This window comes from Cucurbita pepo, chromosome 8 (genome assembly GCF_057944985.1).
Source record: "Cucurbita pepo subsp. pepo isolate OVF chromosome 8, ASM5794498v1, whole genome shotgun sequence".
Lineage (NCBI taxonomy): Eukaryota > Viridiplantae > Streptophyta > Magnoliopsida > Cucurbitales > Cucurbitaceae > Cucurbita > Cucurbita pepo.
The window spans coordinates 8,203,995-8,228,714 of NC_141805.1; the positions used below are offsets into that span (position 1 = coordinate 8,203,995).

The 24,720-nt window shown below is 35.0% G+C and overlaps 3 protein-coding genes across 12 annotated transcripts; 2 read left to right on the top strand and 1 right to left on the bottom strand.

Annotated features, from left to right (window-relative positions):
• The first annotated feature begins 4,378 nt into the window (after positions 1–4,378).
• Positions 4,379–8,902, top strand: LOC111784701 (two-component response regulator-like APRR2). Of its 5 annotated transcripts, XM_023665316.2 has the most exons (12): positions 4,383–4,665; positions 5,276–5,523; positions 5,590–5,669; positions 5,805–5,871; positions 6,016–6,062; positions 6,148–6,225; positions 6,302–6,820; positions 6,903–7,043; positions 7,143–7,421; positions 7,511–7,582; positions 7,680–7,760; positions 8,324–8,902. In XM_023665316.2, exons 2-12 carry the CDS (start codon positions 5,394–5,396, stop codon positions 8,489–8,491), a joined length of 1,662 nt encoding a protein of 553 aa, XP_023521084.2. In that variant the 5' UTR covers positions 4,383–4,665; positions 5,276–5,393; the 3' UTR covers positions 8,492–8,902. The 5 variants fall into 5 exon arrangements, with proteins under 5 accessions (XP_086982640.1, XP_086982638.1, XP_086982639.1 ...); XM_087126514.1 differs by having other exon boundaries at positions 4,379–4,665; positions 5,207–5,669; XM_087126512.1 differs by having other exon boundaries at positions 4,379–4,665; positions 5,276–5,669.
• A 2,165-nt stretch (positions 8,903–11,067) lies between these two features.
• Positions 11,068–16,189, bottom strand: LOC111784704 (putative methyltransferase PMT14). Of its 4 annotated transcripts, none has more exons than XM_023665322.2 (7): positions 15,930–16,189; positions 14,604–15,137; positions 14,228–14,438; positions 13,380–13,665; positions 12,619–13,005; positions 12,270–12,347; positions 11,068–11,563 (listed from the first exon to the last, which is right to left on the bottom strand). In XM_023665322.2, exons 1-7 carry the CDS (start codon positions 16,056–16,058, stop codon positions 11,311–11,313), a joined length of 1,878 nt encoding a protein of 625 aa, XP_023521090.2. In that variant the 5' UTR covers positions 16,059–16,189; the 3' UTR covers positions 11,068–11,310. The 4 variants fall into 4 exon arrangements, with proteins under 4 accessions (XP_023521090.2, XP_023521091.2, XP_086982572.1 ...); XM_023665323.2 differs by having other exon boundaries at positions 14,604–15,269; positions 15,944–16,104; XM_087126446.1 differs by having other exon boundaries at positions 15,944–16,082.
• Positions 16,190–18,773: 2,584 nt separating this feature from the next.
• LOC111784703 (uncharacterized) lies at positions 18,774–24,720 on the top strand. Of its 3 annotated transcripts, none has more exons than XM_087126504.1 (10): positions 18,774–18,980; positions 20,178–20,435; positions 20,855–21,064; positions 21,156–22,065; positions 22,968–23,032; positions 23,121–23,182; positions 23,327–23,430; positions 23,740–23,812; positions 23,893–24,073; positions 24,376–24,720. In XM_087126504.1, exons 3-10 carry the CDS (start codon positions 20,863–20,865, stop codon positions 24,459–24,461), a joined length of 1,683 nt encoding a protein of 560 aa, XP_086982630.1. In that variant the 5' UTR covers positions 18,774–18,980; positions 20,178–20,435; positions 20,855–20,862; the 3' UTR covers positions 24,462–24,720. The 3 variants fall into 3 exon arrangements, with proteins under 3 accessions (XP_086982630.1, XP_086982631.1, XP_023521089.2); XM_087126505.1 differs by having other exon boundaries at positions 20,259–20,435; XM_023665321.2 differs by lacking the exon at positions 20,178–20,435.

A 24,720-nucleotide genomic window follows, 5' to 3' on the forward strand; every position in this document is an offset into this window, starting at 1 on the left:
ATGCAAACACACACATAACATGACTAGAACTTATCTTGAAATTGTCACAGGGCAATGCAAACACACACATAACATGACTATAACTTATCTTAAAACTATCACAAGGCATCAGACTCTTTCTACTTCTGGAAAGGGTTGGATGTGTGGTACTTCTTCACACACGACCCATGTACGCGCATATGAACCTACACACACAGGCTCGTATACGTATCCTATGAGCCTTGCATGGTCGGGCTTAACGTATTACATGTCACCAAACGCCATAGAAAAAGAAATACATGTTCGTATTAACATAACACGAGGAAGTATCCCGATGCATATGACATACATACATGCATGAGGTCCCCATGATTTACATTCCTAACATGACATTAACATCATTTCCTTTCTCTTTTCATCCACGACGTATTACATATATGTTTGATGTATACATGACAATCATCATATAATCCATCACATAATTTCACATGGTAAGACATGACATGGCATACATATCATTCCATTTCATTCATAACACATCATAACGGATATCACATACATAAGTCTTGACATTGTAAAAGTACATAAGCATAGCATAATAACATGGTACATGTAGAAGCCATAGGGCATGCACCGTCATACATCAATCATCTAACTCCATCAGTAAGTTCACTTACTTGGTTGACCTTAGCCGAAATTACTAATTACTCGATAGTTGCTTTCGAAAACTATATTTCGATGCTTAATTTCACATATATATACTTTAGGGCATATACATATCTTAACCCTCAAATAAATTATTTAAAAAAAATTATATGGGCTTTTAATAATAAATAAATGAAAGAATTAATTATACACATTATCTTTCAAAAATTAAATACGTAAATTATTTTAAAGGAGATTCTCTTATAAATATTATATAATTATGATAAATTATTAATAAAATAACCAAATATATATATATAACATGCATAGAAAAAAAATATATATATATATATAAACTGGATAAAATGAGAAATGATAAATGAATATTTAATATTTAAATTCACGCCAGAGTGGTGAAATAATAATAATAATAATAATGGGAAGAAAAAAGGGGAAAAAAAGTCAGAAAAAGCACGTGAGTATCACGTGAGAGTAAAGCTACATGTATCTTAACCTCACCCATGACGTGACGCATCCTTCCGCTCCAATTACTTTTCTGTCTTATTTTCTTTCACATTAAATTTCCTCTCCCAATTTTTTTTTTATTCTTAAAAATTTAAAATATTTTTTTAATATCTATATTCTTATTTTCATTTTCATTTTCAAATTTTAAAATTAGATTATTTAAAGAAATTCCTCCGACAAAAATGGAGTTAGTTTGTGTAAGCGGAAACAAGTTTTAAATCATAAGACACGAAGTGACTCAGGTGAACAAATGTTTGATCCACTCTACCAACTAAAATTAAGATCTTGCAAAAACAACTACATAACGTCCAAATTGATTGCTTTGAGTTCGGCTCTCAACGTGTATGCTTAAGTACGAGTTGTTATTCGGTTGTAGTTCGGGTTCTGGATTCTTCCCTCGAACTTTCTAAGCAGTATTTTCGTAGTGTAAAGCTAGTCTATGGTTGATTTAGAATTAGGGCGGATGGTGAATAGCGAATTTGATAATCCTCTACTCGTAGGGATTCAAGGCACTGTCCCGAAACGTCACAGATAAATCTAATCGTCCCACAATTTTAACTTTTCAAAATAATTTAATCTCTATTAAAACTTTCTTAAAATATATTATAACATATGTTTTTTAAATATAAATTATTTTATTGTTATTGAGCTAAATAAAAGAAACAAGATAATATTTTACTTTCTTTAACTAAACCCAAAAATTGAAGAAGGGACAAAACTAAAAATTTTATTATACCATAGATATTTTTAAAATATATATATATATATAAACATCATAAACACGATGAAATTGTTTGACACATGAATAACATGTATCCTATGACCATATTTTCATGTTATTACTTATTCTAATATATGAATGATTGATGTGGTGCATATAGTTTCTTTTATATTTGATTATGGCAATATTGATATGATCATATTCATATCTTGTGAGGCATTATGATGTATCATGTATGATAAACATGCATGAAATACCATGAATACGTCTCTATGTTTTGTAAGGAATTTATGTGACGATAAGTATGAAAACATTATGTGTATTATCCTATTGAACCATGACCTCATGTATGGTGTATGTCATATGATTAGTGATGTCCATGGAGCGGGCACGGGGACAGAGAAATCTTCTTCATCCCCACCTTGCCCCCCCCCCCCCCTCTTTTTTTTTTCTCATCCCAAAAAATTTCTTATTTATCTTGTTAGGATCGATATCAGTCGTTAGCTCTGATACCAGTTGTTAGGATTGATACCAGTTGTTAGGATTGATACCAGTTGTTAGGATTGATACCAGTTGTTAGGATCGATACCAGTTGTTAGGATCGCACAACAACGCACACGCTCGATCTAGATGAACACAAAGAATGGAATAGAGAAAAGTTGAAGGAGAACTGGCTAAAAGGATTTTGTATTGATGATTTAAGTATGTACAAGAGAGTACACAATAATAGAAAATTACATTTTCAAAGCTCTATAAGACCATATGGTATAGTTTACTATATATAGCTTTACCAGATTTAGCTATCTACTATATATAGCTATTTACCATATATAGCTTTACCGGATATAGCTTTACCATGTATAGCTTTACTATATATAGCTTTACTAAATATAATATATGAGGCTTCAACATAAGTATCTTTCAATCCGGAAATCTCACAAAAGATGAAGATCCGTTTTATTATAATTTGTAATAAAAATAAAAATAATAATGATGATCAGAGAGAGATTGTATTCCATGTTCCTACAATTATATATTTATAAGATACACTAAATTTCATAAAATCTCTCCGACGGTTTATGTGATGGAGAGAAATCTCTCTTCACTTCCTCTCTCATTTTATGTTTAGATGAAGATTCCTTATACCATTTGGGGTGAGTCTTCACGCCCCCGACCCCATGGGGGTAAATGGACATTCTACATGTGATCATGGATTGCTTCATGAACGTGATATGCATGGGTGCATACACCACAATATTATTTTTGCTAATTTTCCTTTTTGTTAGTTTTTAGAAGCATGAGCGGGCACTAGCCCGTAAATAGGCCTAGAATGTACATTAACAATACCGTCTAGTGGGTTCATATATGCATGCGTGAATCATGTGTACAAAAGTACTTTGCATATCACTAAAAAAAGAAAGTAAAACCTAACGAACAATCATGAAAATTAGGTTCCACCAATTATGAACCGTTTTTTTTTCATATTTACAATATATATGAATGTTTAAATTTATGGCAAATTTCTCAAATTAAATATTTTTTATTATCCGTACAAAATCGTCATCTAGAATTAGATAATTTAATTTTTTTTCAGTAAATAATTTATTTATCAATCCATAATTTAAATTAATATTATACATTTTATATATTATAATTATCACACATTCAAAATAAATTGATTTTTTTTTTTTAATTTCCTTTAAGATGGGCACACTGTGGTAGTTGCCCCATATTAATAGTGCAGGTGTATCGTAAGAAGATGGATCTTCACACACCTGATAACTTACCTTTTATACTCCAAAATACAACTAAACTAACTACCTACTTAAACTTGTTTAACTTCTCAAGCACGAATTGACCAAAATACCCTTCATCCATTAAATAAAATTCTTTTTAAAATAAAAACAAAATCCCAATTAAACTAAAACATAAGAAATCAATTTCTAGGGATTTTTCTAAGAATATTGAAAAAATAAAAGAATATAAATAGTTTGGAATAATTATAATAATCATTATATAGTCATTTCCACGTGGGATTATTTTATTTTGTATGTATAAACAAAGAAGACATGATGATTTGAAAAAAAAAAAAAAAGAAATTGAGAACCAAATACAGAAATAATTCCTTTTTACCAAAATGAGTTCAAATTTCAAAATCATAAGCATAATTATTCGTCACATCATGAAGCTTGGGCGGCCCTATGGGAATAGGCATCACCATGAGACACCAAAAGTTTCAAACTTTTTACTGTCTTTGGCCAAACAATCAAGTCCCCATTTCATTCTAAACTAACGCTAAATCTATAAATAAATTGTTGGGGTTGATTTTCTCATCTGGGTTTGCGGAGAATCTACGATAAAAGGGATTTTAATGGTACAATATCGTCTATTTTGAGTATAAGCTCTCATGTCTTTAATTTAAACTTCAAAAAAGCTTTGTAGTAATAGAGATGTATTTATAAACTATGATTGTTCCTAAATTTGGGAATGTGGACTCCCTTGGAACGGACAAATGTTTGATCTTTGAAAGGGAAGAAAGTAAGTGGTTTTTGGGGTTTGTTTTTGGTGTATTGGGGTTTCGTTAAAAGGGCAAGAAATTTTGGTAGTGACTGAAGAAAGCAATATTGACCTTTCAATAGTGAAAGCAATATTGACGTTATATGGCAGCTGGGGTTGTGTTCATTGACACAAAAGCTTCTGCACCCGCTAGCTCTCTGTCTCTCTCTGGTTGAGGTTGTGAAGAAGAAGAAGGGCTCTGTTTCGAAGCACCAGAGCCATTGCTTATCTCTCAAAAGGTAGTGAAAGTTGAGGCTTCTCTGCTTTAATGTTGTTTCAAAACCTCATTTTTGTGGTGAAATGAAGTCTTTTCTGTTCTTTTCTTAGTTTTTGTGGGGTTTTTGTTCTTGTTGTCTGCATGGAAGAGGTGGGATTTTAATGTTTAGCTCTTCTTTTTCCCCCTTTGTTTAATACCATCAACCCCTTTTTTTGGCTTTTCTCTTCTTTTTTCTGTTTATTTGATGAATTTCTTGCTTGTTCTTCTTAGTTTTCTGGAGATCTTACTCCACCCTTATGGAAAATGCTTTCAATCTGTGAAAATCAATGGTTTCAATCTATGATCTCCGGCTCACATTTTGTTTCTCTCAGTTATTGATGAGTCAAAAGTTTAGATCGATTAGTCAACCAGACATGTTTCTTTAGCTTTAACTTCTCATGTTTTTTCTTGCTGTTCTGATGTTTCTTTGTTTAGCTTGAAACTCATTTCAATGGCAGATGATCTTTATAAACATGATCCTCATAGTTCCCTGCATACCCTTTTGATATGTTTTTCCCTGCCAGATCTATTGGGAATCTTTTGGTGATAAACGTTTGTTACTTGTTTGGATTGGTGATGATCTCTGCTTGCAGAGAACAGTATCATTTGAACCTATGTTGGGTTATGTAAAGGTTGAAGGAGCTTATTTGGAGCTGAAAAGGGGCGATCTACGACACGTTTCGGCTACGTGAGAACGATGCACAACGAGCTATGGTTTGCACGGCTAGTGATTTACATGGGTGGAAAGATTTTCCAAAGGGGCTTAGAGTTCTCCTCCTTGATGGAGACAGCAATTCTGCTGCTGAGATAAAAACAAAGCTTGAGGAAATGGAGTATGTTGGTGAGTCCTATCCTTGTTCTTCACATAAAATGCATATATCTGAAACCTTTGACATTTTCATGGCAGTTGTGACTTACTGCAATGAGAACGATGCATTGTTAGCCATTTCGAGCGAACCCGAAATGTTTCATGTCGCCATTGTCGAGGTAATGGTTGATGACTGATTGAAATACCACAAATTTGTTCTTGATTCGTTAGAAGATGTTAAATGGTATCTCTTATCCCATTAGATGGACCATCTTGGTTAGTTCTTCAACGGCGTGATGTTGCGTTGGTTACAGGTAACGGCGAGTGATCACGATGGGACGTTTAAATTTCTTGAAGCTGTTAAGGACTTGCCTACTATTAGTATGTTCATGAGACCTTGTCTTGTTATTTTATTGTACTAAACTAGTTCATGGTAGTTTTATGTTTGTTACTCATTCTCAAGTTCATACAGAACTTAATATCTAAGTTTCGTGGTTTCTAATGTGAGAGTTTCGTTTCGACCAGTGATTTCGAATATCCATTGCCTCAGCACGATGATGAAGTGCATAGCGGTAATACTACTCGAAATTTAAACGATTCTGGATTTTTGTTTGAGTTTAAACTTGAGATCAAGAGTTTGTGATGGCGTGTTTTCAGCTTGGTGCGATCGAGTTCCTTCAGAAACCGGTGTCTGAGGACAAACTGAGGAACATTTGGCAGCATGTTGTTCATAAGGTCTGTTAGATTGTGCCAACAAATTTCCACACATGCTTTAAGCTTCAATTTTTTCTGATCTGTTAATCCTAAGCAGGCATTCAATGCAGGCGGGAGCGCCGTCCCGAGTTCTTTAAAGCCTATCAAAGAATCTGTTGCCTCCATATTGCATCTTGAATTGGAAAACAAGGAGAACGAGAATCAAGTTCCACATGAGTTGGAAATATCGAGCGGGGACAATGTCGATGATCATGAACTACTAATACTACCAGAAGGAAGTGACAAGTATCCAGCTCCTTCAACTCCTCAGCAAAAGCATGGAATGAGATTGGTGGATCAAATGAACTGTTTGCTCGAGAAAGAGTGCGGCGAGCAAGACGGGGAGGAGTCTAAATCTGTCGAAACTACTTGTACTGCTCAAGTGGAGAACTCTCAGTTATCTGACAAGGAAGTTATTAAAGAGGAAGAGAACTCTACTGATGGCTGTGGGGCTGCGAGTAATGTCGATCACGAGTTACACGATAGAGACAACATTAGCAGTTCCGAAAAAAACAAGAGCAAAGCATGCGGTCTTGGTAATCCGTGTAGGACGAAAGTAAGTGGGAAGAAGCTGAAGGTAAGAATATCCTTGAACTTGAATTTGAATTGAGTTTGAATCTCCTTGGATTCTGCATTCATGTTGTTCGTCACGGGATCAGGTAGACTGGACGCCCGAACTGCATCGAAAGTTCGTACAGGCAGTGGAACAACTCGGAGTGAATCAAGCAATTCCTTCTCGAATTCTAGAGCTGATGAAAGTTGAAGGCCTGACAAGGCATAATGTAGCTAGCCATCTTCAGGTTGGTATCAAACTTGCTTTCTTTATAGTTGTGTAAGCTATCATTTTAGACATGGTTTGTGCAAAGACGAGTATCTTTACGGCTCGAAGTATCAAGCAGAAGTATCGGATGCATAAGCGACACGTCTTGCCAAAAGAAGAAGATGGTAGCTGGTCGAGTTCAAAGGATCCAATGAGGAAGAACTACTATCCACATCCACAGAGACATGTGATGGCCTACCCTCCTCCCTATCACTCAAATCATGTAATGCCAGTCGCCCCCATCGGATCGTGGGGTCATATGGCTTGTCCCTCCCCTGGTGTTCAAATGTGGGCGCCTCCTCCCGGTTATCCGCCATGGCGACCGCCAGACACTTGGCCGTGGAAGTCGTATCTCGGGGTAACATTCTTACTATAACAAACTAGCACACATGATTTATAGGACTTTTAGTAGTTCTTAAGTTCTAAACAAGTGATCATTGCTTTTAGGTGCATGGTGAGGCGTGGGGATGCCCTGTGACACCACCACCTCCTCATAGCCCTTTCTCTTCAAATCCTCACGTGGGTATACCTTTATTTGCATTTCCAACAGACATGTTCCTATTGATTCTTAGATTTATCTAATAACCTCTTCTTTCTCCATACTTCCTGGAATCAGCAGCATATTTCGAGATTCGAATATGTCGATGTGCACGATAAAAGCTACGGCATTGCACCGAGTCCTGTTGATCTTCAACTGGTAATACAACATTGATCTTCTTCATCGCTCTGCACTATCTTTTTAAGTTTTGTTGGTTGAAATTGATCTGTAATGCGTTAATGGTGTTTCACGTCATTGACCGAGCGGGCATTAGAACAAAAGGTTGAAGCCTATCTTTAATAGGTGGGATAGTTTATCTTATGTTATAGGTTTGGCCTAAGTCTACTAACTAGCAAATACTGTCGTCTTTAGACTTTCCCTTTTGGGCTTCCCCTCAAGGCTTTTAAAACACGTCTATTAGGGAGAGGTTTCCACTGCTTCATTCTCATTCCCAACCAAGAAAAACGACACATTATTGATTTGTTCGTTTCAAGTTACATGCTACCCCTAGAATGGCATGCTTTTGAAACATGTGGTATACAAGTCCAAATTTTCGGAACTGGAAAAGCCAACACTAAGAAAAAGAAGGTTTGTTTGAGACTTGAAATGGTAAAAGGCCGACCAAACCGACGAGACGAGAACCGAAACTCGTTTGATTGAGACATGTCTTGGATTGCATTCGAGTATTTTAAGGACTAAAATTTTTGTTTCTGCTGATACAGGCTGATGAGGAAATTGACAAAGTAGTGAAAGAAGCAATAAGCAAGCCATGGTTGCCATTGCCTTTGGGGCTAAAGCCACCTTCAACAGAAAGTGTACTATCAGAGCTCTCAAGACAACAAATCTCGACCACCCCTTGTCACATCAACGGCTCTAAACTACTCCACTGACAGAGTTTGGTCACTGAAGAACAAGAAATGTCATTGGGTGGCGGGTTGTTCCACTGTCTGGCTGACTTGGACCATCTGATTAAGAAGATAAAAGAGAAGTGGAGCCCAAAACCATAGGTGACAAGGGCAGGGTCACGTGGGGGATGGTGTGAGGCATGGTGCCACGTTGGTGAGTTTGACACCACGGTTAGAGTTGTGGCTGTGAGGATAGCAGAAAAAGGAGGATGTAATAATTGAATTTCATTAGATTTTTTCAGAGAAGATGAGATGGAAAAGGTGATGTGTCTTTTTCTGATAGGACCATCATTTGGGAGTCTTTGTGAATTAAATATAAAATGACTGAATTTTTGGTGCCTATGCTGTTCCTTTTAGGATAATAATAAAGTTTTGATAGCAACTATTTTTCTTCCATGGAATGAATAATTGTTAGGAACATATATATATATATATATATATATATATATATATATATATATATATATATATTAATGGTGAAGTGAAAAGGCAATAATTCTCGGCACTCAAATCCGTCTTTTTTAGAAGAAAAGTTGAGTTGATTTTCAAATCTTTACGTAGTACGTAGTGTCTTTATATATGCCTTTTGAGATATTTTCCAATATGATAATGATATGAACCAAGAGACATCAATCCTACAATATACTTTAACAGAGATGTGAAGAAAATGTTGTTGAAATTATCAAAAGATATTTCAATTCGTGTCACAAAGAAGAACGAAGTTTCATTGCTATAAATTTTAGGTGGATCATAATTTAGAGTTGGTGTTTCTTATTTACGTAGTGGCTAATTATGACCATAAAGTGAAGAGAGTGGTTAATTATGGTCATAAAGTATGAAAATTACAACTCCAAAAAAGTCTCATGGACAGTTGAGAGTTTTCATTTTGAGGCTATATAATGCCATGTATGTTATCTTTCTAAGATAGACTTTGAAAATACAGTAAAACAAGCATTGGTCCCTTCTTGTGGTCAATGACTAAGTTTTTTTTTTTTTTTTTTTTTTTTTTTTTTTTTTGCAATTCAATGTAGCTTAAGTTGTATATAGAATCATTCAAGTACGACAGGATCAATCTTGCTTGTAACAAGTGTTCTTACCTTGAGATATTCGATCAACAAAGTAATTCGAATCTTACTCACCTTGTAGTGATTCTCTGTCATTTGGTATCATAGCCCGTGGGCTAATTCCATATCATTTGGTATCAGAGTTTTCGTGAGACCAATTCCATATCAAAATAGTAAATATAACTAATTGTATCTAAAACCCTAATTATTAATTACAAGTCTATAATTTTTGGTCAAGACAGCCGGAACCAACTAGGATATGTCTCATAGATTTTAAATTACATTGTAAGCGATTGTTGGGATGGTTAAATCTTATTTTGTTTTGTGTTTTCTTCATGGATGTAATTTTTTTATGATTATTTAAGTTCAAGGCCTCTTTAAAAATAAAATATTTTAAAATAATTTTGTATATGTTTGAAATATTATGATAGGTATGTAGTAATGATCTTATTTTTAAAAGAAAAAGTAGGATTGTTACATCCCTGCCTCCAAAAGCCTTAATAAGATAGATGAATTCAAAGGAGTTAAATGATGAAAATCGCTCGGAGGAGATCGATCATGGGGGAGGAAATGAGTTTTGGGAGGGGTTTGACCATAAGAAATTAGGATCTTCAAGGGGTAGATCATGAAAAGTGATAGAGTTTCAAAAGAACTAGATTATAAGGACTCGATAGGTTTCCATGAGTTATATAACGAGGAATAACGAGCCTTGAAAATTTAGAATCTTACATGAGTTCGATTGAGCTGATAAAGCCTAGTTGCTAGCTTCTCAAAACCTATTACTTAAATACATGTAATAAAACTTATGAACCATATAAGATGAATTATTTGGCATAAGATTTAAGAATGATTTATGAATCTACGAGTAAACTATTTATTGATTATTTTTTATACTTATTCATGCTGCATTTCTTTTATAGATCAAATATGAGCTGAGCAGTCGAGTCTATGTGAGTCCTAGGCCTATAAGATCGAGATAGATTCATGTCGTGATTTTGACTCCTCCCACATAGAGCGTTAGTTAGTAGCCTGTGGCTTAAGATTCTCGAAAAAGGGTCATTACAACACTCCTAAGAAAAAATGATGATATCTATAGCCTTACAATACATAAAAAATAATTAATTCAATCTAAAATCAAACAACTCTAGTCGTCTAAAATTTCATCCAGGTGTTTTGCCAGTAGCTTCCAGTGGTATTCACATTTGGCATATGCCTGCTCTAACCGAGATTTTTGGAGATGATGAGATTTTTGGAGATGATTCTGTACTGCGGAGGAACGTTGGGGCTTGGAAAGTTTAATTAAAGTTTAATCTTTAAACTTTTATATTTGTATGAAATTAGGTTCTTCGAGTATGCTAAAACTCCATTTTTTTTTCTTTTAAATAGATCCCTAAATTTTGAAAGACGTCCGATAAGTTCTTGAACTTTCGATTTTTGTATCTAAAAAATCATTAACATTGGACACAAAATTCAATTTTGGATAATAAGAAGTAAATGTGATAAATTGAACTGTTTTGGTAATAAATTATGAATAATGAATATGCATCTTCAGCAATCATTACCCAATTACTTGGGGAACTGAGATTATAAAGCATTATACAAGTTCTTTCTATTTTACCAATAACACTATATTATAGCTTAGCTTACAAGTGAATAAATTTTTTTAAAAAAGGAACAAAAACTTCCTTTTGAGAGGCTGCTAAAATTCTAGCATTTCTTAGCTCTCTAATCGGATCCCATCTATTCATCACTGGATGTGCTGTTGTTGTTCTTCTGTGGGCTGCTGCTTACAACCCAGTACTGTTTAACAGCAACCATTATCTTCTTAGGCACAAGAGGACCGTCCTCGTCATCCATCAATTTCACGTCCCATCTCATGCCTGCAGCTATTATTTTTACCTTATTCAGGACGTCGACTCCGTCTCGGAGGATGACGATTCCCTCTGGTCTCAATATACGGTCCATCTCTAGAAGTATGTCTTCGATATTGCACCTATTTATCATTTCAGAGATGTAATGTAATGGTTGTTATATGGAGCTATTACAAGCTTAAAGATCAAATCGAAACTAAACTCAAAACCCACCGCGAAAATGTAATGTTTTGCAATCTAAGAGGCAAAACTAAGAGAGCGACATTTTGAAATTGAAGAACCAAATGAATATTATGTTAGGAATCACGACTCTTCACAATGGTATGGTATTGTTCACTTTGAGCATAAGCTCTCGTGGCTTTGCTTTGGGCTTCCCCAAAAGGCCTCATACCAATGGAGATAGTATTCCTCACTTATAAATCTATGATCTTCCACTAAATTAACTAATGTGGGACTCACTCCCAATAATCCTCAACATATTATACTCAAAACAGTTTTGATTATTGTGGTTGATCCTAAAAGCTAAATCTTATTGGTACAAGTGGCTTGGGAGTGGGGAAGAGAACAAACATGATGCCCCCTAAGATACCTTTTTAAGGCATTTCTTGTCAAGCAACAGATATAAGAAGGAAGAACTTTAAACGTCTAATGGGTTTGTTTCATGTTGAGACTTGAGCACAAAAGTAACCTTTTGAAATATGTTTAGATTGACATGACAAAGATGTTCACTTCAGTGGGAGGCTTCCTTTGTTGTTAGTTAATATTAGATACTTGATCAACGACTACACTCAAACTATGATTATAGATGAAGAAGATTAAAGTACTTACGTGTTTTCGTACAGGTCGAATACGTCACTCCCATGAATAAAGTCGTACGTCCTCGGGTACGTAGAAAAGCCCTCACACCTAGACAAAATGCACGCATATGGATCAGGAACTGCAACTATCTTATCTTCTTATATCAAAATCAATGCCAGTGAGCCACGGTTTTTTCCAAGACAGAAGGCCTCAAAAGCAGGCAACCAAGTTACTCAATCAGTCGAGTGTAATTCCACTTAAAGCTATGTTGTGATTTCTTTGAACTATCTATGAATACAATTTAGTCATAGAGTTGTTTTAGAAAGATTACTCAATAAAATGGCTTTAACTGGAAAAGGAAAGTGACAGAGGAACGTACCAATCATGATACATGCCAACCAGACCTCTCTCGTAAATGGCTCCAAGAGTGTTCTTGGAAATTGTGGGTACAACATTCATCACCCAAGAATTTTTCGAGTGAACTGCAGCTGCAAATCCACCGAGGTTTGCATTCATGTCCATTATATTCCTGTACCTTGGGCTGCCAATCAAGTTATTTACCCTCTTGTAAACATCAACATGCTTTCTCCAAATTTTGTTGTCCTCTTCAAAAGATTCAGCTGTGACGTCTGGAATCAAACCATTGGATATTCGGGGAGGAACAGCAAAGAGCCGGGCAGGAAACTTTTCCAATTTCCCTCCCGCTACTTCTTCATCACTACTTACCTCAGGAAAAGGGGTGATGCATGTATCCATTTTCTGGTACCTGTGAATTAGGAGGAGAGTGATGAGGGTCATAATTAGAAAAAGTATACAAACTCAAGCATTGCCTTTAAATCTTGTATCTCTCTCCTATTTGAAATAAGAATACAATGTTAAATTGAGTAGAATATTGTCCAACTCCAATCAAATCGATCGTTTCTGATCACAAAACAAAACCAAAAAATCAAATGGTTATCAAACGGTACCGAGACAACCAAAATACAATGCTATACGGCTTCCTTTGAAAGCAAAAGAACAGAGCATGGCAATGGCAAATGAGTACTAAAGCAATGTATGAAGTATTTTCTTAAGGCTGTAGCAGAAACATATATCAAACGATATGCATAACATCAGAGAGAGTTTTGAACACAAACTCACCAGACATCTTCAGAATCATTTGGTTCACACATTTTTACAGTATTCTTCCTATTGCAGTACTTGTCATTTTCCTTTTTTCTCCAGATGGCAATATCTCCCTTCTCGTATTTTTTCTCCCAGCAGAGCTTCTCGGCTAGCTCTTCGATTTTCTTCTGCTCTGAATTTAGATCCTCCTTAGTGCGTTTCCATGTCTGGTAATAGGTCTTCCAGTTGATTGGAGGGCCAGATAGGATCCAATAGCCACCAGGTCTCAGGACTCTGTCAACTTCCATAAGATAGATACCATCTGTATGCACAAGTTAATAGCTTAGAGATGGATTGATACTCAGATCAATGTAAAATCAAAAGTTGATGCATATCAGGACCTTTGAAATTAGAATAGTAATATAATGGTTCATTTTCAAATTTAGTCCCTATGATTTTAAATATTATAACTAGTCCATCTAGTTCATTAAAGCCCTCATAAATAATCCCTACAATAGAGACTATTTACGAGAGTTTTATCAAACCATAGAGACTATTTATAAGGTTTTAGCGTCAATCAAATGAGGCTCAAAACTCTTCAAGCCAACTTCTAACGAGCTGAGATAAACTTTTTAAACGAAAAACAGAGGGTTTTATGCATAAAACCTATAATAGCTACCAGCTAGGTTCTTTGGCTAGAGAGTATTAACAGAATTTTTATAAAACTTGTATTGATACCGTTTCACTATTGACTTTTTTTTAATTGCTTCTAGCTTATCTTAGATAAGTTTGAATTCTTATTCAAGAAATTAGAGAAACGAATTGGAAGCCACATAAAAAAGTTAAACAAGATATAGTGGAGTTTAATCGCTCCAAATACTAACCATTTGAAGTCCATGGTATAAGGCATCGCGAACACTGAGCCATATCAAAGGCTCTAGATGGATATGGAAGGCGTATACTACCCAACACGCCAATAATAGCAGGTACACCACGTTCCAGTGCAAACTGTATTTGTGCTTCGTGATTGTCCCTTGGTGCAAACGACATAGCTAATACATTTCTGCTGAACAAATACGCACCCCAACTAGCAACCTGTGTCAAATTTGGTGTAATTATGGCGACAACAAGAATGTTCATGAACTAGAATCTTAAAATCAGTTCAGCAGCTGGTTGAAGATTAAAAATGTAATGGTACAGAACACTATAAAAAATCATTAGACAAGAAAGATAGTTCAATAGTTTTTGTTAAAAACATACCCCACAACCAGTATCCAGAGCTGTTCTAATGGAACCATCTGCAATTGGAATAACTGATGATAGTTCATCAATATATGCATCCGCTCCTTGAGGAAACATTGTCCCACCACCAGGAAATCTGAATACATTGCCCTGAAATTCCACCCAATGCTGATTTGCCTTCTCAACTGTCAGGCTCTTATATGGAACATTGGCATAATGAACATAATCACGGCCCTTGGGCCAGGGAAATGGAGGCATATAACCTTTGGGAGCTGGAATAAGACAGTGCAACTTTTCATTTACTGGAGGACAATGCCTTTCCCTGTATATCATATTCTCTCTTGGGAAACTCATAGCTCGGTCTTGTTCTTGGCAAGGTGTATAATCTGTGTACTTTATGTCGCATGGTTTGAACACCTTTTTTTTCGGCTCAGAGGATTCGGTAAGTTCGATTCTGTGATGAGCCTCAAAGTCTAATTCTTTAACAGTGTTGCAATTTGATAGCCTGGTAATCTCCATTGCTATGCTATCTCCTTTCCCAAATCCACTTCTCTGCCATGTTCCCAAAATGTAAAAGAAAAGACACAAACCAATCACACCAAATAGAGATATTGAGCACCGGTTTCGGTTCACCGGCAAATTACTCTTCGACCCCATTATCTAAATGTCACAAATCTTTCAAATCTGCAACGATATATATCTAACTCTTAGTAGCATGGACTTGAAGTAGACGCCATGATCAAGCAATTAACGATGATTTGCATCAATGTTAACATATGGCCAAAAGAAATCAAGGGAATCAACATCAAACGTATAACTTTCACTTCAGTATGCATTTAAAGGTTATAACAACTTATACTTACCAGATCATAATTCAATAATCATAACGAAACTACAACACATAAACAGAATGCCACCATCCACAAAAACTGATAGCCATCAATGAAGTTACCGACCATAACTATCATTGATTCATTCTTATTTCTACAAGCAATGCATGTCTATTCACAAGAAGATGAAGAAAATTCAACATTCTCCAAGAAAAGATTCAGAAAAACTCAAACCAGCTTAAAATAAAAATCAGATCGAACAATATTTTGTTCAACCGTACAAAACCGACAGCTCTGGTCGCCTGCTTTCTCCTACCAACTTCAGTACAAGGGAAAGATTCATCACATTCATCACAATACAATGGCTAAGCAGATTCAAACACAATGAACCAAAGATCATCAAAATGAATAAAAACAAATTGCTATAACGGTTGAATCGGGAAGAATCAACGGAAGAGAAAGCAGTAGCTAAGATCTAATAGATCAATGAACTCGAAAAACAAAATGACAATACCGTCAAAAGGGTACCTCGGCGATCTCCGACGATGCTCCGGCGAGCAATCCGATTTGCCCCAGTGAGCAAGAGAGAGAGAGAAAATTTATCCTGGACAGTGGGATTGTAGGATGGATGAGAGCGATGCATTAAAATGGGTAAACAACTTCACTGCTGCGAAGAAATTGAGGATTTTAATAGGAATCGGGAAATGTGAATTTATGGTACAGATCCGATCGATCAACGAGAACTGAAAAATTAAAATTCAGGTTATTAGTTTCAATTGGATGCTTTTCATTTCATCAACTGTTTAATTTTGAATTAGTCTTATTTATTCATTTTTGTTTTCTAGTGGATTTCTTAATGGAATGTTTTCCATTGGGATTAATAATATCATTTCTTTATTTAATAATTTATAAATTCAAAAACTCCTGTAATCAAAACTATAAAATTTGGGTCGAGATGGATTTTTTATTATTATTATTATTATTATTATTATTTTGTCGGATCATCCCGTCAAATTCGAAAATAGGGTTACAATCTAATTCAACCTTACCTTTAATATTATTATGAAAGATTAAGATATTTAACTTTTATGGTCGATGTCAGTGATATAATGTCTAATCAGATAACTCTCTTTTTGCAACGTCCTAGTATACCCGCTAAATGGTATTAAATTATTATTATTTATTTATTTATTTATTTATTTATTTATTATTATTTGACATGGTTGTGTAATATCTAGTTATTACTAATAAATGAACGAATGAAAAAACAGTTAGCCGACACAAAGAGTTGTTTTCCAAGGGACCATTGATAGCCATTTCATTTATTACGTCATAAAGATGCCCAATGCTTATTGTCAAATAAATCATGAGGATGACTAATAATTGATTATGTAACAAAATATATATAAATTTGCTATTTATAGTTTAAATTTTCCGGCATCTCTTACAAGGTGGCGACCTTACTTATTTCTCGTATTTAAGAGTGAAAACTATCCACACAAACCATCACGAGTAGCATGTTTTATCTTCACTCACATGCATTTTAGAAAAATTTCTAGAAGGTCACTCAACATACGTTTAACTTTGAAGTTTATATGATCGAGTCACAAAAAACAAAAGGTGTGCTTTATTCGTACAGATATTAATTGTCATTTTTTTAAAAAGTTTTTTTTAGTCATCTTAATCTCAAGTTTGCTTTCATTCGGATAGGTCTTTGTTAATTCATGTACCTCTCGTTTACTCGAATATCACGTTTTATTCCTTGTTTGGATTCTAATAGCAAAGGTCAGTGTGTAACTTACCGTACAAAAAACTACTAAGAGTTGTTAATTTATGTTAGAATTGTTTGATTTTATTTATTCTTTAAACTTCATCTATTCTATTTTAATTCTTGGCATAAAAAGTCGTTGAGAATAAAATAAAATAATATTTTTTACTCGGTGAGTAGAAAAGATTGAGTATTAAAAATAGTCTGTAGGTGATTCACTGTGATTAGGAAATGCTTACATACGTAGTATGATTATGGTAGAACCTAATCGTGATTGGTCTCGGGTATAAATTATTTTTCCTATAAAAATTTGGATATGCATCAGTTTCATACACATAGTCTCATCTACATCACTTTCATGCGTATCGAACCTACGGATTATGTTAATTATTTTAATATTCAATACGTGTAGTATATATGTTAATTATTTTAATTTTTAATGTATAAATATAATATTTTTTATATTTAATATTTTAATATATTAAATATTAGTTTCACTATTTCCATTTAAATTTACTTTTCTCCCTTTCGTATAAATATTTTTCTCATTAATATTCAAATATTAAATATTTGTTTCAACATTTCATTTTTTTTCTTAAATTGACGTTGTTTCTTAAATCGATGCTATATTTTAATGAGTTACAGAGTGAATCTTATGGACCTACAAATTATAAACTTAAATGATACAAAATTAATTAATTAAATTGTTTTAATTTATTAATTTTCAATTCATTACCTATAGGTCACTTCATTACAAATCTATAGTTGAATTCTGATGCATTTAGGATAACTTAGGTTCACGAATAGAATCATTATAGGCAAATCAATTATTCACGAGTTATTAGTAATCTCAGGTGGATCAAAGTAATTATATTTTACACTTTAAGTTAAATTGATTATTTAATGAACAATTTGTTTATAATCAAACGATAAATTAAGTTTCTCTCGATCCAATAAGAGGGTGGGGCTCCACTGCTTAAGTTTCAAACTTAGGACAAGTGAGGTCTCTTCCATTATTTGTGGTTTGGTTTTCGTCATTTTTTTTTTATAAATAATTATTTTTATTATCTATCAATCATTTTTAAATAATTTATAAAAAGAAAAAATTGACAATAAATTAAAATAAATATATTTTGTGTTAGAATAAGTGAAATAAAGTAATTATATTTGATTTTTAAAATGTAATATTTATAATTAATCGAGTAAAAGTTTACGTGATTTTATTAAATTAATTTATTGGAAGACAATGAATAAAATGGATGGCTAAATAAACTACTCCTAAAATTTAAGGCAGATTATTAGTATTCCAATTTTTAATAAATGAAAACTAAATTGGTTAAATTTATTTTAATAATTTTTTCTAACAAAAATAAATTAACTAACCACATCTAATTATCTGACATTTTTAATTAAAAAAAAAAAATAGATTTACAATAATAAAATATAAATTATAATAAGAATCCGACTCTTTTTAATTTTATTTTTCTTAATAAATCTCAAATAAATAGATGGATAAAAATTTAAATTCAATAAGATAAAAATTGAAAAATTAACAATAAACGATATAAGATTTAAATTGGGGAATCCTTTCTTAAAAGAATGGTACGCATATTTACCCCGTACAAGAAACTGAGAATCCTTCCATCTGTGATCCACGCCACTTCTTCGTCGTCGCGGCGTCTCTTCCGTTTCAGCAGCTCAGTGTGCCGGCGCCGTCATCTTTCAGCCTTCTCGTGCCGCCTTGCTGCCTCCCTCCTAGGGTTTTTGCCCTGGTTTTCTACTTTCTTGTTGTTACAGGTATTCTCCCAATCTCCATCTGTCTTTCTTTTCACTTGAAAAATAGAAATTAGAACTTGTCTAATGAAAGAATGTTTTTAATTAAATATCCGAATGGCAACGAAAATTATAACAGTCTTGCGGCAAATTTGGAGCTGGTTTGTGTTTGGCTTTTGGGATTTGCACATGAATCAGTCCTCCAATTCTCTTTTAGTTCATAGCTTGATTGATTGACGGAATAACTTTAACCCTATTTATATTAGTACATTTGTAGATTATAGTTGGGAGAAGAGAATAATTTTCTGTTGTTTTGAAAATTGAAAATTGAAGTCCTTGGAATAGCTTATGAGGGGTTTTATTTGGGGAGGAATTGAGAAGGGTTGAGGGTTGCATTTAGTCAACTGGGAGATGGTGACAAAGCCAGTAGATGAGGAGGCTTTGGAAATAGGAAGTTTAAGTTCCCATAACTGTGATACCCCACATCGGTTGGGGAGGAGAACGAAACACCCTTTATAAGAGTGTGGAAACCTCTCCCTAGCAGATGCGTTTTAAAAACCTTGAGGCAAAGCCCATAAGGGAAAGCTCAAAGAGGTCAATATCTGGCCGTTACAATAACACAGTGCATTCCTGGTTAAATGGTTTTGGCGTTTCCTTCTTGAGTCTAACACCTTTTGGCATAAGGTTGTTGTGAGAAAACAAGAGTCACCCCCTCTAAGTGGATTGGAGGTCGGGCTAAAGGCACTTTCCAAATCCCCTTGGAAAGGTATGGTGAGGGGCTTCTGTTTTTTATTTTTTATTTTTTAATCAATTTGTCTAGTTTCCAATGGGGGATGGCAGAGACATTTTTGGCTAAAGGGCTGGGTAGAATCCTCTAATCTCATTTCCCTCGTTTGTTTCATTTATCTTCAATGAGAAACCATTCAGTGGTAGATGTGTTGCCCTAACTCTATGACCTTTTCCTTCGCCAGTTTTGGGGTTCCGCCATGCTGTCTATTAGGGAATTGTTGAATGTTATTGACCTTCTCTCATTGACTGGGGAGTTTTTTTCATAGTCTTGGGATACTGATGTTCGTCTTTTGAGTCCTTGTTCATTGGAAGGCATCCTTCGTAAATCTTTCTTTCTTTCTTTACTTGGTCAATCCCTCTCCCTCAAGTGGCGTCTTTGTCTCGTTCTGGAAGGTGAAAATTTCAAACAAGATTAAGTGTTTTGTGTGTCAGGTTTTCCACAGAAGGGGTTAACATCTTGGCTGGGTTTCAAGGAAGTGACCTAATTTGCGGACCTTGTTGCATATTTTGTAGGCGGGAAGTTGGGATCTTGATGATATCCTCTAAGCTGTGATCTTGCCCATAGTGTTTGGAGTTATTTTTTTTGAGGAGTTTAGCTTCACCATTGCTAGATATAGGAGTTGTAGAGAGAAGATCGAGGACTTCCTTCTACATCCTCATTTTCATGAGAAGTATGGTTTGTTTTAGCAGGTACGGGTGTGCTCTATTTTGTTTCTGGAGGGAGAGGAATACCAAAGTCTTTAGAGGGCTTGAGGGGTCTTCAAGTGATGTTTGAGCTCTTGTTAGATTTAGTGTGTCTTTCTTTGTCGGCTTAAGTGGTTAAGCTGTTTTGTAACTATCTGTTGAGTCTTCTTTGGTTGAATTGGAGGTCCTTCCTTTAAGTTGTCTCCATCTTTTGTGGGCTTTTTTTTTTTTTTTTTTTTCTCTTTTAAATCAATGGAAGCTCAGTCATTCACAAAATATAATTTTATACTACTTTGACATATCGTCCCTGTGATATCTTTTTGTATAAATATATTCTTTTTGAAGCATATGGACTCTTAAGTGCTTTATTTATTTTGGTATCATATACTTGGACTTGATTGATTATCATGTGCAATGTTGTATAGATTGAACGATGTCTGAAAAATTGAAGTCTCTCAAGGAATATCTTAAGCGCTACGAAACTAACACTGATGAGGACAAGAAAAAGAAGAAGAAAAAAAAGAGGGCAGCAACAGCAACCAAACCAAATGCTTTAGGTGTTCTAGTCGTGGATGAAGATCCTGTCTGGCAGAAACAAATAGTTATTGAAGAGGATAGTGCTCATAATTCGACTGGTGAAGTATTAGTGTGATTTATGAATCTGTATATTTTATTCTAGGGAAATCTTGGCTGTCATTTTTACATCCTTGTTCACCTGTAATGCAGATGAGGAACCCCAAGTTGATGAAGATATTGAGGTTAAGCGAATGAGGAGACTTGAAGAGGTAAAAGCCAAGCGCCCATATAATTCCATAAGTGAAGATGGAAGTGGTTGGGTTTCACTCCCTCCAAACCCTGAAAATTCTAACGTTGTGAGCTCTGATATATCTCCACCACGTAGAACAAGAGCTCGAAATGATACACCTTCTCCATCCCATGAGTTGAAGCCTCCTGGTGAAGAAGCTGAAGATATTTCACCTCCACGGAGGAGGCAGAGGAAACATCCTATCTCACTTGAACATGATGAAAAGCCCACAAGCTCTACTTATCCAAGTTCTGACTCATCTCCACCACGTAAGCAGAATGTTTATAGAGGCACACAGTTACAAGGAGCTAACTCAGGACATTTGGATCGTGCACAAGAAGATATTGATCTATCACCTCCACGACAGCGAAGGAAGCGGTACCATACTCCATCACCTGAACCTGATGGAAAACCTACACAACCATTTTCTCCACAATCTGATATGTCACCCCCTCGTAGAGTTGATAGGCAGGCATCTAAATCAAGTTTAGGGGTCAACCACAAGGCTGCAGGGTTATCTGACCTTTCTCCTCCTCGACGCAGAACTTCAAACTATGCCGAGGATGCTTATGTATCACGTGGATCGGATCTTTCACCTCCAAGGAAACAAAGGATAGATGTGAGGGGGGATCGATTACTGACAGAGAATAATTCACAACATGTTGTTACTGATGCGTCACAAGAATTACAACCAGATCTTTCTCCACAACGGAAAAAGCATAAAGTGCCGCCTGTTTCAGTCTCCTTTAAACAGCCGCGCAAGACTGGTTTGCTTACTCAGCAAGAGTTTGGGGAAGAAATGTCTAAAACTAATAAAGAGGATTGGACGAGGTAACAATGGCAGGAATTATACATCATTTTCTCTTAAAATATTCTGGTTTAAATAGTCACCTCTGAGTTCTGACTATGAAATATTCATCCATCCTAATTACTCTGCAATTTTGATAAGAAAACTGGATGGTTAGTTGTGAATGATATAGGACGCCTATGACCACAACATACAAATGCCCAAAAGTTAAAATTTTTAAAGGATGAACATGTTTTGGAATTTGGATCACTTTTTTGTGGTGCTTGTCCATTCCCTCTATGAAGTCCTATAAGTCGGTCCCATGTCTATTTATGTTTCATGATGGAGAGACTATGGTTTGCTGTTGACCCTGGCTTCAAACTCTTATTAAGTGCCTGTTGCAATGATCAGAGAAACTTGTTCTTTAAAGCCATTCAGCCTAGTGACCTCTCAGTATTTATTTTATTGTTCACTTTGTGAAATTTAGGATCAACAAACCCTTCTATGTTTGCGAGGTACAACACTGAAAACTACTGCTGTTATTTAGTAGGGTAGTCATCAAAAACATCATTTTCCAATTATGAGAACTTACAAATACAACTTAGGTGAAGTGTGAAGACTCTAAAACATTCCCAGAAAGGTGCCTTTTAACTAAAATTAATTACATTACTATAGTGATTGCATAGAAGAATTTGATGAAGCACACCAGAAGCATGACTTTTGGCTAAGTTCAAGGAATTTAATCAAGCCTGTTGGTTGAATACAACACAGCTGCATTGTGTTCTGTTTCAATGATATTGGTTTTCATGAGATCTATGATTTTTATTTTTTTGTATTTAAATTTAGACTATTTCATTTTTCTTAGAGAAGTATGGTGATACGTCCTTATGTGTTGTGTGGGTATATGGATTTACGAATTGTGAAATAACCATTTTTGTTCTTCTAGGTTTAAGGAGATGAATCCTTCAGCAAGTAGTAATGCGGAGCCAATCTATCGTGACAAGATTAAAGGTTGGGCAATTGAAATCTCACCTTTCTGTATCATGTAGAAAATTTTGCATTATGTGATATGATCTACCTCACGCTTAAAAAATTACAGGGGATCGCATTTCAAAAGAGGAATTCTTAAAATCGCGAGGGAAAATAGAAGAAAAGCCAAAGGTAATTTGAATAGTTATTATAATACATTGTTGTTTGGTCAAATTTCATTTTAGCTTCATCCTTCTAAGGATAAAGTTCTTATCCGAACCTATGCTTTTATCAAATCTCATTGTCGCTGCTTGTGATGATGTTCTTCCTTCTCAGGAGATAAAATTGGAATGGGGCAAGGGCTTGGCTCAAAAACGAGAAGCAGAAGCTGAACAAATGGAATTAGAACTTGAGAAGGATAGACCGTTTGCACGGTCAAGGTAAGCTGAGTACTCTCGAATTTATTTTTATCCGTGCTCCTTTGAGTACATATGATAAAATTGGAACAATGCAAGATTTAGGTATTATCCCTATGCTTCTATTAGCTACAAGCTGAATGGGTTATGATTGGCTACTCTCCAATTTTAAAATCTTTATTGTCTTACCTTCTATTCCCTTTTTTTTAAGATCCATTATTGTCAGAGATGTCCTAATGTCTGGGCATTATTGAAAGTTGAATCGAAGTTTAAATTTTGTTGTACTTTTACGAAGACTAGAAGGCCCTTTAATGACTGCCAAATTATTTTCAGGAATGATGCAGAGCTCGACTCAATGTTGAGAGAGAGACTGAGATGGGGTGATCCTATGGCACATTTGGTGAAGGTAATTAATTGAAATCCTAAAATGAGTTGAAGTTTAAGAATTGATATTTGGTTTGACCTTTTGCATTGCACATCTTGCAGAAAAAGCAATCCGAAATGGCTCTTCCTGATCTAGGAGACAGCGAGAAGATGAAGGAATCAGGGTTCATTATTCCTCAGGACATTCCACCGCACAGCTGGCTAAAAAGAGGATTGGATGCAGCACCTAATCGATATGGTATAAGACCAGGAAGGCATTGGGATGGAGTCGATCGTAGCAACGGTAAGTTCATTACTCTTGCTTAGTATCTGAAAGAATAGAATGGTTAAATTATAATTCTTGTTCTTAGACTTTTGAAAGTTTCAAATTTTACTCTACTTTTTTATTGTTTCAAAATCACTCACTGAATCAACATCTTTAAGAAATTTGACTGCAACGTGAAATGCCATTGCATGTATGTTTTGTTTCAGTTTGGTCCTTCATTTGTTGTTAAATGTGCTTGAAAAACAACAAACACAATTGTTGAGTCTGTGTTCTGATCTTGCAGCAATGTTCTTATGTTGTTTAATTGCTCTTCCTTCTAGGATTCGAGAAGCAAATGTTCAAAAAGATGAATGAGAAACAAGCTACGGAAAGGGAAGCATATCTTTGGTCTGTGTCTGATATGTAACATGAAAGGATGGATATTTCCTGCAGCAATATATCACACATCTGTTCAAGGTCATGTTCTCTTATAATTGTATGTTCATCCTTAATAGCTATTGAGGGTTTTTTTTTATCTCTTTCCAACACTACATTTTATGTGGTAATTCTCATCGAGATTCCGAGGGTAGTGTGAAAGGAGCTGTCGTTTTTTTCATAAACATCATTACATTAAGTTATCTTTCTTACTACATAAATTATGGGTTAAATTACCATTTTAGTTCTTA

Excerpts from the sequence above, each read along its gene's own strand:
- LOC111784701 (XM_087126514.1), top strand. The coding sequence starts at position 5,394 with ATGGTTTGCACGGCTAGTGATTTACATGGGTGGAAAGATTTTCCAAAG. Across the intron at positions 5,872-6,015 it reads TAAGGACTTGCCTACTATTA|TGATTTCGAATATCCATTGC; the intron begins GTATGTTCATGA and ends CGTTTCGACCAG. Across the intron at positions 7,044-7,142 it reads ATGTAGCTAGCCATCTTCAG|AAGTATCGGATGCATAAGCG; the intron begins GTTGGTATCAAA and ends AGTATCAAGCAG.
- LOC111784704 (XM_023665322.2), bottom strand. The coding sequence starts at position 16,058 with ATGCATCGCTCTCATCCATCCTACAATCCCACTGTCCAGGATAAATTT. Across the intron at positions 13,006-13,379 it reads AATGATTCTGAAGATGTCTG|GTACCAGAAAATGGATACAT; the intron begins GTGAGTTTGTGT and ends CCTAATTCACAG. Across the intron at positions 12,348-12,618 it reads GTTGGCATGTATCATGATTG|GTGTGAGGGCTTTTCTACGT; the intron begins GTACGTTCCTCT and ends CATTTTGTCTAG.
- LOC111784703 (XM_087126504.1), top strand. The coding sequence starts at position 20,863 with ATGTCTGAAAAATTGAAGTCTCTCAAGGAATATCTTAAGCGCTACGAA. Across the intron at positions 22,066-22,967 it reads AATAAAGAGGATTGGACGAG|GTTTAAGGAGATGAATCCTT; the intron begins GTAACAATGGCA and ends TTGTTCTTCTAG. Across the intron at positions 23,431-23,739 it reads AGACCGTTTGCACGGTCAAG|GAATGATGCAGAGCTCGACT; the intron begins GTAAGCTGAGTA and ends AATTATTTTCAG.